This window comes from Periplaneta americana, chromosome 2, assembly GCF_040183065.1.
Source record: "Periplaneta americana isolate PAMFEO1 chromosome 2, P.americana_PAMFEO1_priV1, whole genome shotgun sequence".
Classification (NCBI taxonomy): Eukaryota; Metazoa; Arthropoda; class Insecta; order Blattodea; family Blattidae; genus Periplaneta; species Periplaneta americana.
Window position 1 is genome coordinate 87,085,636 of NC_091118.1, and position 13,457 is coordinate 87,099,092.

General features: G+C 35.5%; 1 protein-coding gene and 1 long non-coding RNA gene across 2 annotated transcripts in view; both read right to left on the reverse strand.

Annotated features, from left to right (window-relative positions):
• LOC138694384 (CDK5 regulatory subunit-associated protein 2-like) overlaps positions 1 to 12,870 on the reverse strand; it is a 382,662-nt gene extending 369,792 nt beyond the window's left edge. Inside the window, exon 1 of the mRNA XM_069818071.1 lies at positions 12,730 to 12,870. Within this exon, the coding sequence (XP_069674172.1) occupies positions 12,730 to 12,776 (47 nt within the window). The 5' untranslated portion in view covers positions 12,777 to 12,870. The remainder of the gene's footprint in view (positions 1 to 12,729) is intronic.
• LOC138694386 (uncharacterized) lies at positions 10,476 to 12,593 on the reverse strand. The gene is made up of 2 exons (XR_011330919.1): positions 11,951 to 12,593; positions 10,476 to 10,708 (listed from the first exon to the last, which is right to left on the reverse strand). It is a non-coding gene; the product is annotated as an uncharacterized lncRNA (long non-coding RNA).
• Positions 12,871 to 13,457: the final 587 nt, after the last annotated feature.

Below are 13,457 nucleotides of genomic sequence, written 5' to 3' on the forward strand. Positions count from 1 at the left end.
AGACTGAGTTTTACGAAATACGAACATTAAGGGATGGAAAATGGGAAGCAGTAATGATCAAAATAATTATACCGATTTATTATTTTTTTAACCAGCAGACGTGCAGCCTTTAAATTTAAAACAAAGATTCACTCATAAAATTGGGTTAGACTATTCATCTCATCTCTCAGAATTGTTTCTAAAATGTATAAGGAAAGTAAAAAAATTCAATTCCATGTAGGCTACTCCCTTGAAATAAGTTCCGTTTTTTTACTTCCGAGCAGAGAGGAGAGAGAAAGAAGTCGACGATTTTAAAAATTCACTAAACTATATTTAACTAGAGACGTAAAATTTAAAATGAAGGTTACTCTCTACAATATTGGTTAAACATTCTTAGATTTTTTAAATACCATATCCTAAGGTACGGTACTGATGATCATCCGATCTCGATGAAAGTCGATATCTGGGAATCTTTGCGATCACAGAATACGAATAAGGTATTATTTAGTCCGACTTTGTCCCTAAAGTGGTGGAGTGGGACAAAAATGGGTGAAAAATTAAATTAGATATCTTAGGGGTTTTCGAGACGAAAATTACGAATAATACAATTTGTGCGAATTCAATATGGCAGTTTCAGTACTATGAATTATATTTTCAAAAATTAAACATCGGATATCGCACAGGTAACACATGTACAGTATTTAAGGGGGTATGTAACATCTTTTGATAGCAGGCCTATACATTTAGTAAAATCCAAAGTGTAATTTCTACATATTCTGAATGAATGTTGTGCTGGAATTGAGTATAGTCATCAGCCAATACCTCTAGATTAATAAATAACTTTTTAGAATCCATAAAGTACAGTATTTATTGTGAATGGTAATTATGTTTTTCAATTGGTGCAATTTGTGCAGGGAAAATTGGTTTCTCCGATATTTTGTACGATTTCGAATATTTTAAAATGCTTTCTTCTCTGTTCTATTCACAATGTGCGTGTGAAGAAATTATTGCCCTTGTAATATCCATTACAATCCTATTTATTATACTCTTATATAAATCTAACTTCCGCAGCATGCAATTTTACCCATTTAACCAAATTATATTTTGATTATTAAGAATCGTAATTTTATTAACTTGAATTGTCGTACCACCAGTAGAATATCCCTAGATTATTACTGGACAAATCTTGTATATTGATCTGGCAAGGGTAGGATTATATATATATATATATATATATATATATATATATATATATATATATACGCAATGCAATGCTTTTTCCTTTTAATTAAGAATTAATTTAATTTAGAAAATGTAGGAGACATATTGTAAAATCATTGCGAACGGAAGTCATTTACATTTATTAAAGGTATTCTTTGAGTAGGACTGTACCGTGGTGTGTTTCATAATAAGGATAATTGATATGAGCTGCTGTTATGAAAATATGAACGACTCAGAATGTTATCGCATCTCATTCTCGCAGCTTACACAAACAATATTGGCTCGCCTACTGGAAATGTCATCGAGGTCATCTGCCAAAATCGGTGCCTCCGACCATAAGTGTGCTTAAATGCGACAGGCTTATGTCAGTAGATTTACTGGCATGTAAAAGAACTCCTGCAGGACAAAATTCCGGCACGTCTGGCGACACTGATATAACCTCTGTAGTTGCGAGCGTCGTTAAATAAAACATAACATTTAATACCAGTATTATGCAACTGTATTGTTCCAAACCTAATATTAAATTTATGTTATTTATGTCGCTAAAGAACGATAACAGAATATAAATGATAACTTGAATATTATTTATATCGCTAACAACGATAACAGAATATAAATAACTTCAATATTATTTATACAGGATCACTAAAGAACGATAACATAATATAAATGATAAATATCGATTTGTTTAATTAATATAAGATATTATATAATATATAATTAATTATTTAAATAAAATTACCTATTTTACAAAGAAAAATGGTTATTTATATTACAGTAATTTCTTGTATAAATTCAGAGTATTTATATCACGAAAGAACGATAACAGAATATTAATGGTAACGAATATTATTTATAACGCAAAAGAACAGTAACGGAATACAAATTATAATTTGAATATTATTTATATGGCTACGAACGATTAAAAAAATAAAATGAAAACTTGAACAAGGCCCGAACTCCCAATCTTTCAATCATTAAGCGAGCACTCTACCACTGGTCTACGAGACGCAGATATGGAATAATCCATAGTTCCGGAACTGCTTCTGCAAGGACATGCATCGTCTAACATCGCCGTGACCCGAAGTGGACTTAGAACATTTTCGCTGCTCACGAGTGCGGCCACTTTTTTTTTTTTGACAACTGTACACTATGTAACTCGACATTTTTAATATCACAAGGAGGGAAAAAAACAATGACCACATCAACAAAAAGCATAAAAATGCAACTTTACCGTCATTGTCAATAAAATGACGTCTTCTTTCATTGAAGAAAAAGAACAAATAAAATTTGCAGCAGAAAAAGGCACTTTTACTTCACTATCAAACATAACTGTAGTTTTCATCCGATGGATTGCACTCCTTCCTCTGTTAGGAAAGTTTTTAATATAAACAGCTTTACTTGCGATCACACTAAATGTGAAAAGACTTGAGTGGTCTCATTTGGAATGAAAGCTATTATGAAGGAACTACGAGATTCATACTGGAAATGGGAGTTCCATACTCAACATTACCAAGGCACATGAAGACAGGTTTAGGTTTGAAGCCATTTAGATCATCATTTGTAAATGAATTAAGTGATAATATGTTGAAATGACAGGAAGCGTGTGAACAATTATTGCTCAATGTCTTTCGAACAACCCCTGCGCATGGAAAAGTGCTATTCTCAGATGAGTGTGCCATTTACTGCAGTGCAAAGGCGAGAAAAATTTACTTTTGGAGTAACGAAAATTCTCACATCTTTCAAGAATTGGAACGGAACCCTCCACATGTGATGATGTGGGCTGCAATGTCTGCTACATCCCTGTTCCAATCATATTCCTTTGAAGGTTCTGTGAACCACATTACCTATTTCACCATGTTACATGACTGGTCTATCCATCAACTGCAAGAGCAAGGACTTCTTGGACAAGTCTAGTTCCAGCAAGATGGAGCATCAGAACATTATGCAATTACCTTAAGGGAATATCTCAATGAAGTGTTTCGCAACAAATGGATTGGACGAGGTTCTGTACAGTTGCCAGCACCTCTGCAGTGACCATCCCAAAGTCCCGACCTGTCATCATTTGATAATCCTTTATAGGGGTACATCAAAAGGATGTGAGCAGGCGCTACAACACAGTTCATGAACTGAAAGATTTCGTTCGGAATGCATTTACTTCCATCACTCCAGCAATGCTGAGGGTAATTTCACATTATAATTACTTAGAGACAAATAACTTGCTGCCATGAAAATGATGGCATACACACAGACACTCTGGAATAACGTATCCTCCTCTGATCATGTATCCTCTGTTATACAACTATACGGGTTTAGGAATATTACACATCCATATGTGCAAACTACATAGGGAGTAATGGGATTTTTTACTCACACTGTCCTTCACCGGTTGTGCAGCATGTGATGTTGTGTGCAGCTACACTGTATTGCCACTTCGAGTCTACTTCCACAAGTGGAGGAATATAAAATGTTCGCACCATCATAATTAGGGACCAGATTTTTATGTAATATCAAGATATGAAATATGTACATATTTATGTAAGAAAAATAAGCTGAATATGTACCAAAAATGTAAAATCATGAAAATATTTAATATCAATATCTGGCAGGTATAGGATAGGTAAGACTCTCCAGTTGTGATTTCATAGAGCACCCGACTTTTTACTGCACACTTGACACATTATCATTTTTCCATCTGTAGTGAAAGCTTCGTCCACTGCAATCCATGATTTTATTTTTGTTGTTAGGGTTTAAGGTAGAGAGGTCATTTTAGTTAGTTAAAAGCAGTAGTTAAACTCACTTGCACTTTATAGGTACTGTAAGCACTAAAACTAGAGAATTGAGTGAAATGAATGACACAACAGTACTGCAAGCACTGTTTTGCTTTACTGGATTAGGAGAAAATAAGAGGAGATGTGGGACACATGCATTTTAGCTACTGCCTTTAAGAAACAAGTACCTACTAAAACCTCAAACTATAGGCATTTATAAACTGTTTGAAAAGTGACATTCCTGTCTCATTCAGAAGGGTAGGATTATTCCAGCCGAGAACCATATTTTCTAACTGCTCAGAAAATCTCATTTCCGTATAAGTCTACTAAATTTAAGATAAAGAGGCCAAGCAATAACCTGAAAGTCTAATGTCAGAATTGACACGGGTTTTCCCTGGAAGGATTAGGAAGAGGGTGGATAAGATTGCAAATTGTATGGAAATGGCTTGTTAAGACGTGTGCAGAACAAGCTAAATCACGTCGTCCTCGTCCCATCCACCGCATGAAAGCAACACTACTTTCTGAGTGATTTTTACAATACAAGGTAGTCGTATGAGAAAGCTTGCCTTTTGTTCACTCATATTTACAGTGGGCAGTATGGGGTGAGTGCCTCTATTACTTCCTGGAACTAAAGACGTTATGTTTCGTCCCGAAATACATCCTTTCTTAGGTAGGTAAAAAGGCTTTTTAAATCTGTGTATTTCAAATTGTAAACTTTCCCAGCAGAAGTTTTTTTTTTCCTTTTCAGAGAAGTAAAAATGAATAAAACCCTTAAATATGTAGATTTATGTAATACCAAGCCATAATATGTAATGTGGGGTAAATATGTAAAAATATGTAGTATCAAATTTTAATATATTAATGGTAATTACAAGATTCTCAAAGATTTGTTATTTATATACGGTTAGGTTGAAAGGAATATAATATGTAATTACATAAAAATCCGGTCCCTAATCATAATTATTGAATAGAATATATAAGCCTACCAAAATATGCAAAAAAAAAAAAAGTTTAGTAATGGTTGTGTAGGCCTATTTTTAAATTAAATCTGTGGCATAACAGCCCATAAATGGCAAAGACCAATCAGCCAGCTGCTGCCCTCACATCCACATGCCTCAACATACGTGAACGATCATCCAAACAGAATGGAAGTATCGTTGGTTAGCACAATGATTTACCCAATCATTAGGCTATAGCCAGTTTTCATAAGCAGATATCATTACTTTCCAACTACATCATGATTCTGAATGGAGACCGGTTCCATATAGACTGGCCGAAATTTAATTATTAACTGTAAGCATATTACTTAACACTAGAAGGACTAACCGGTCATGTTGACTCATTTTCATATTTAATTTATTTGTATCTCCTCTGTGTACTGGCTCATCGGGTTTGTTCTTCAGGACTTTTACTCAATTTACTTTTTTTAGGCCCCCTGAAAATTTCAAGCCCCAAACATTACAATTTATGAGTATAACAAGTACAGCTACCTAGAAGGACCAACACTGGCCATTTTCACCAGTCTGTATTCTCTTAATTTCATGCAGCACCAAACTACAAAATATATTGTTATTTTATAATAGTGTTTAGCCGTCCAACAATGAACTCGATGTATTGTCGCCATATGGCAAGTTTATTGAATGTATGCAGCAAGTCTTTCATATTACCGAAAATATCCCCTTTATGTACACTGGTTGATACTCAAAACATACGAACGACAATAGGGAGTTTATAACAGTTTTCCTATGACATTACAATACAGTCAATATATTTTGGATGACAGCAGCAATTCTTTTGACAACTGTGTGAAGTTTTTCATCAGTCTAGCTCAAGATTCCTATTCACCATTTAGGCTACTGTAGTTCTTTTGCAAACATGGCACAAAAGGGTTTGAGTGATGAAGAATTTCTGATATGAAAGATAATGAGCGATTAAGAATTCTGCAAAGGCTAATTGGGATTTCCCAGTCTCTGACTGGGTCAAAAACCCTGATAGAATTGATTTTAATCCTTAGATTAAGTCTGAAGGGCCCAATTAGTCAAATCATCTCTCCTCACCTCCATGCTGGAGCCGCCTGGGATCTTTTAAGATGTGAAAGAGAGAGTGGAGTGTGGAAAGCAATGGGAAGCTACCGCATTTATCCTTCCAAGAAAAACTGCAAACATGGCATGATGAGTCTTTCCATGGTAAAAGGATGTCCGGGAGGGGGATGCTGGGGAAGGACACATTATGAAGCAACTCATCAGAGAAGATTGAGGATTGGAACATGGAATGTGAGGACTTTTTTGCAAGCAGGTAAAATTGGAAAACTTGAAGGAAGAAATAGAAGAAACAGAGTGGATGTGATGAGAATATCAGAAATGAGATGGGAAAATAGTGGTGAGTTGGTGAGTGATGAATTTAAGTTGTTTTATTCAAGTGGTGAGTGCAAAGGAAGTCATGGTGTTGGTGTATTATTAGGACCTCGTGTGAAAGATAAAGTGATATCAATGCGTTATGTAGATGATTAGATGATAATGGTGAGACTACTAAAGAAGAAAATAGACTTTGTGCTTGTGCAAATTTGCATGTCACATAATGGATTAGCAGATGAAGAAGTGGAAGAAAGCTATGACAAGATAGAAGAGATAGTTGAGAAGGAGAAGAAGGGAGCATGCATAATCCTAATGGGCGACTGGAATGCAGTAGTAGTAGAAGGACAAGATGAAAGAACACTTGGAAAATATAGATTGGGAAAAAGAAATGACAGAGAAGATTCTTTGGTGAATTTCTGTAAAAGAAATGCAATGATTGTTGGAAATACATTATTCCAACAACATAAATGAAGAAGATACACATGCCCAACGGACAAAAGAAGATATCAGATAGACTATAGGTACACTGGTACAGGAAAGATTCCAAAATTGCTTAAAAATTGCAAAGACTTTACCAGGAGCGGATATTAACTCAGATCATGTTCTGCTGATAGGCGGATGTAGATTCATGTGAAAAAAATAAGAGGAAGACAGATGACGAACAAATCTGACAAGGGAAAACTGAATAACAGAGAGGAAAGAAGAAAATTTCAAGAAAATTTTCAAGAGAAAGCCGATACATTAGAATCCACACCCGAAAATAGTAATGAGTACTGGACTCATTTAAAAAGCTGTATACAGAAAACAGCGGAAGAAACAATAGGATACAGAGAAGAGTGAGAACGAAGAAACCTTGGAAAATGTTGAAGATGGAGGAAAGGAAAAAATGGAAAAACATCAACTCAGAAGAAGGTAGAAGAAACTACAGGAAACTAAACAACGAAGTCTACACCTGTGGAGTAACAGCGCATCTGGCCGCGAAACCAGGTGGCCCGGGTTTGATTCCCGGTTGGGGCAAGTTACCTGGTTGAGGTTTTTTCCAGGGTTTTCCCTCAACCCAATATGAGCAAATGCTGGGTAACTTTCGGTGCTGGACTCCGGACTCATTTCACGAGCATTATCACCTTCATCTCATTCAGACACTAAATAACCTAAGATGTTGATAAAGCATAGTAAAATAACCTACTTAAAAAATATATTAAAAAAAATAAACAACGAACTAAGAAGAAAAACTGATAAGCGAAAGAAAGATTGGATGAAAGAAATTGTGAAGAAATAGAGGATCTAGAGAGAAAAGGAAGATATGATTTAATGTACCACGAAGTAAAATGTTTGGACTTCACAAATAAGAACAAGAAATCCATGTGGTTGATAGAGGACGACATCGGAAATGAAATAACAAACAAGGAATACTAAACAGATGGACGAAATATGTAGAAGAATTATATGAGACAAAGAATCATCCAGATGACTTAGCTATAGAAGACAAAGAAACCGTATCAAAAGACGAAAAAGGATTTTCTATTTTAAGGGAAGAAGTTGAACTAGTGCTTAACAAAATGAAGAATGAGAAAGCAGCAGGAATTGATGGAATACCCATTGAATTAGTGAAATGCTGGGTGAAGACAAGAAGAAAATTCTATCATTATGCAACGTAATATATAAAAAAGGCAAATGGCCTGAAGATTTCACAGAGACGGTGTTGCTGCCAATACCGAAGAAAAATAATGCCAAGAAATGTAAGGAATTAGGACTATCAGCCTGATATCGCACTCTTTGAAGATTCTCTTGTGAATACTGAATCGACGTTTATATTCTAAGATGGAAGGACAGTTGGAAGAAGAGCAGTTTGGCTTCAGAAAAGGAAAGAGTACAAGGGATCCAATTGGACTACTACGAACAATTGGTGAAAGATACCTAGAGAAGAATAAAGATGTATATATGTGGACCTAGAAAAGGCATTTGACAGTGGATTGAAACAAACAGATGGACACCTGAAGAAAATAAGTGTGGATTGGAAAGACAGGAGGCTGTTCAGTAACCTATATATGAAACAACAAGTTAAAATCAGGATAGAAGAAATGTCTGAAGGAAGTGAAATAGGGAGAGGAGTACAAGAATGGCCTTTATCATCTACCCTGTTCAACATCTACTTGGAGAATTTGGTGAAGAACTGTTTTCAGGACATGGAAGGGGTAAAAGTAGGAGGAAGAAGAATAAAGTGCATAAGATTTGTTGATGATATGGCCAGCAAATAGGGATTATAAAGAATGGACACTGAGCGAATTTTCCTGTGTTTTGTTTCTCTGTGTGCCAGCGTTTAGTTCTACTTTCAAGCACTAGAGGTTAGTGTAATCGAGCATAGGCTAAGATAATAATTGAGAATAGAGTTGAGACACAGGATTCAAACATCGCCTACCTTATTGCATAATCCAGTAACGCTTTTCTTCAAATAAATTCAAGTTAACAGCTTTTCCTTATTTCTCAGTGACGAACTAAGTTTAGTTGTAATAATAATTTTTTATATTTCAGATATAATAAATTATATTATAAAATAATATAATACATTATAAAATTATGTATCAAATTCGTTTAATATTTGTATAAGTAATATAATATAGGTATATGGTTTTACTTCTAATAAGAGTTTTGTTTTTCCATTTTCAGTGCTATCAAATCATTACATATTTTAATTGTTGTTGGGGTCAACGTCTCAACTCTCATTATAAAGGAACTCTAGAATCTAGACATTACAGTTAATGACGGATTTATTATTTTATGGATCCAATTTATTTTATTTGAGTACATAATGTACCTAGATGTATTAATTATATGTTATATTTCCGCTGTGTCGACTGCTAGCTGGTGTGATGTCAGCGCCAACTCTAGGGAGAAAACAGAATCTCATGCTCTAGCTGGCTTGAAGGTCATTGAAATCAGCCCAGCTACATCAAAGGTACCGACGCGAAGTGTCCATTCTTTATACTCCCTATTTGCTGATATGGCGTTGTTAATAGAAGATAATATGATACAAACTAAGGGATATGTTTCTGGAGCTAAATGACAGCTGTGAACAGTATGGGATGAAGATAATTGCAAACAAGATGAAGACCATGGTTGTCGCAAGAAAAGTAAAGAAGGTAAACTTACGAATTCTAAATGACGCAGTAGAGCAAGTGAACAGCTTCAAATAATATACTGTACTATAAGCAGTAACATGAGCTGCAGCCAGGAAGTCAAAAGGAAGCTTTTAATAAGAAAAAGGAGCATCTTCTGTGGACCTCTAGAAAAGCAACTAAAGAAGAGACTAGTGAAGTGCTTTGTGTGGAGTGTGGCATTGTATGGGGCAGAAACATGGACATTACGACGAAATAAAGAGAAACGAATAGAACCATTTGAAATGTGGATATGGAGAAGAATGGAGCATGTGAAGTGGACAGACAGAATGAGAAATGAAGTTGTGTTGGAAAGAGTGGGTGAAGAAAGAATAATGCTGAAACTGATCAGAAAGAGAAAAAGGAATTTGTTGGGTCACTGGCTGAGAAGAAACTGCCTACTGAAGGATGCACTGGAAGGAACGGTGAATGGAAGAAGAGTTCAGGGCAGAAGAAGATATCAAGATGATAGACGCATTAAGATATGTGGATCATATGAGGAGACAAAGAGGAAGGCAGAAAATAGGAAAGATTGGAGAATGCTGGGTATGTAGTGAAAGACCTGCCTATGGGCACAACACTTGTGTAGGCCTATCTGTAGTGGTGATATTCAGCCGGCTCGCACTAGTTTGGACAAAACGGTTGTTAAATTAATTGTAGGTAATATATGCAATTGCCATGGATATATGTCGTACATGTTTAACATAGGTACACATGAGAGAACTGGCTGTTAAACTTTTTGAGTATCACCATTGCCTATATGTATGTTAGAAACATTGTCAAAAATACATTCGGAGAGAGAATACCGAGTTAGTATTTGTGACGAAGATGAGAATGAAACTGGTGACCTTAATTATAGGCTATCTCGCAAGACTGCATATATCAGCAGTGTCCAGGAAACCAAGGTGGAAGACCTGTCAGATTGGAAGGTGTCATAGTAGAAATAACACACCAAATGTCTGCGCAAAGTGTAACAAATTTTTGTGAGGCCAATGTTCTGAAAGAATCATTTATTTGTATGCAAGATATTATTATAATATCCAATAGACCAGCGGTCATCAGCACCATGCACCCTCAGGTTAGTGTCTCTTACTCATGGATCAGACATTGCACTGGCTTGCATCCGTGGCTGCTGGCAGGTATGCATACTCCCTCTCCCTTCTACACGATGTGGCATGTTGCAATACACTGCTTACCCGTTACCCATTTAAGCGACTGCTGACAACCACTGTAATAGACGATATACAGCCCATTCAGAAAACACAAAATATTATATTTCCAAAATAGTTCATGTAAAATTAAGTGAACGTGAATAATTCATTGAATATGATGTTAAGAACAGAATTGTATCTGAGAAATGTTAAAATTAAAATACTCGTAGTTATACACAGTTAATACAACAAATTTTTTCATCTAAGCATGACATAATTTTTTCTTAGAAGTGTATACCAGTCTCAAATTCTGTTCTGAAATTAACTCAACTCTTTAATTACAATCATTAAGTCTGTAGGAAGATGATATTTTAAATAAAAGTTTCTAACAAGAGAAACATTGACGATATAACGTGTGCGTCAAAATGACTGGTGCTGGTCATACTAGGTAGTTTGAAAGTCCCAGTTCTGGTAGTGTTAAGTTACTCGCACTATTCTTGTGAGCAAGAACATTAACTTTGTATGATATGATGATAGATTTCTTTTAAAACCGAGGATAAAAAAATCATAGACCTAATAAAAAACTTAAATTTGAAATTAACCCTACAATAATTTCTAGCTGTAACATACCATAATAATTAGGCTGTAACATAAATAAAAATCTTAATTTCTCATGTCTTTATCCACTTTCCCTTGGAATTGCGTTGAGTGACTTCTTTTCCTACTGCGGATATAGGCCTATGCATCTTTAGCTGTCTGTCTTACATGTCGTATCTACATAACTTACGAGACATTACGAACGTTTCACGCTAGTTTGCAATGTACCAGCGGGATAGAAATTCGGCCATTTTCATACATCAGGGAAGTGTGTAGGGGTAAGAAAATGGAGTTTTATGACAGGTTAGGTTAGTTTAAACTTTTATTACGTCTTACCTGTGACAGGATAGATTACGATAGTTTAGGGTTTTGTTATGCCTTGTATAGGCAAATATGTGACAGGTTAGGTTAGTTTAGGATTTTAGTGACAGATTAGGTTAGTTTAGCCTTTTATTATGTTTTGCATATACGAAACTGTAACAGGTTAGGTTAGGATAGTTCAGGCTTTTGTTATGCTTTGTATAGGCGAATCTGTGACAAGTTAGGTTAGGTTAGTTTAGGATTTTAGTAACAGGTTAGGTTAGGTTTTTATTATCGTCAAGATGAGGGTGAAAGCGATTGAGTGTGGCGCTCTTGAACAGGTAGTGATTTTTTGTTTTCTATGTTGGCAGTTAAAGTCAGTCGGTGTCTATTCCAAATTCGGCGGAAGTCACTCAACTCACCCACAAAGGTGTTGAATTGTTGAGTTGCAGTGTTGCAGATGAATGCTGGTGGCCAGATGAAGTGATTGAGTAGGCCTACCCCACAGATGAAAGTGAAAATAAAACACAAGTTAGATGACATCCCACAGACATTGTACCTATCAGCTCTTCCTGGTTACCCAGCACCACTAAACCAATCTCCCGAATTATCACTTATGAGAAGCAATTAATGAAAAAAATAAGAATTTATTTGTGGTCAATGTTACTTATGTCCCGCCCACTATAGAGACATAGGCCAATTTTACACATATTTAGTATAACTTCTTGCTTCTTTGACAGGTTAGGTTTGGTTAGTTTAGGTTTTTGTTATAGCCTACCTTGCATATACGATTACAGCGCAACATTGGCAATGATAAAAGTGAAATATTCGTTCAGTGGGTGTTGGATACTCTACATTCACCCAACAGGCTAGGATAATCTGTCCCATCTCAGTACCACAGAATCCATTAATTTTTACTTCTGAACAAATCACAATATAGCCTACTTCCTCAAAAAGTATGTAGATAGCTAAAGAAAACTTCAACATGTAGGCTACTGAAGATTGGTTTTTCTCTTCATACGAAAGATATTCCTCAAGAACGCATTGAACTGACTGTACAAAAGGTTTAACAATAATCGCTACTCGTACCCTGACTAATATGACTAGTGAATTCATTAACAATTAAACCTGAACTTAAGAATTTCTGTAAGAGAAACTGCACAATTAACTGATATTGTAATGATTTAATATAGCTACTCACGTATCATCCATATTTATGGAAAACGTCGTCTCTTCAGCTACCTGCATTATTTACCACACGTCTAAGAGTTTTATATGCAAATATTAAAAACCAAATAACTGATAAAGAACAATTTCAAACCACTTGCCACTGCCACATGATTCAAATCTTGTTTCATTACCATGTCACGCATGCGTTATACAGTTGAAATTCAAATTCAAACAAGTTTCCACGACCGTTACCAGATAGCACCACCAAACTAAATCTCAAACTCGCGACATCATACCACTGCCGTCTCAAACATTATAACCAACGAGTTTCGTTGATTATACCACAGTCTAGTATATACAGTCGCGAAGCTTGGGGTGATTTTTTGCATTTCTCGCGATAGTTGCTAGCCGCTTGGAGCGCTGTGTGTACTAGGAACAATAGACTGTCACAGGCATCGTCATCTAATACAGGCCGTAAGGCAGACCATGTGACTCGCTTAACCCGATCACAAAGGGCGGCGTTTCAACCATATAAATTAATTGGAATGCATAAAAAGTAACATATATTTCTCTAAAATGTAGTGTAATTGCATTAATAAAATTTAAAAAAATGATTAGGAGACACTTCAGACATAATTTCTTGCGAGTTAAGGTGTAATAATATTTTTGGTTGAAAATTACGTTGTACATATGTGTAATAGACTCACCTGTATATTTATTTCGATTAAATATTGCGAAATTATTGCAAATTCATTTACG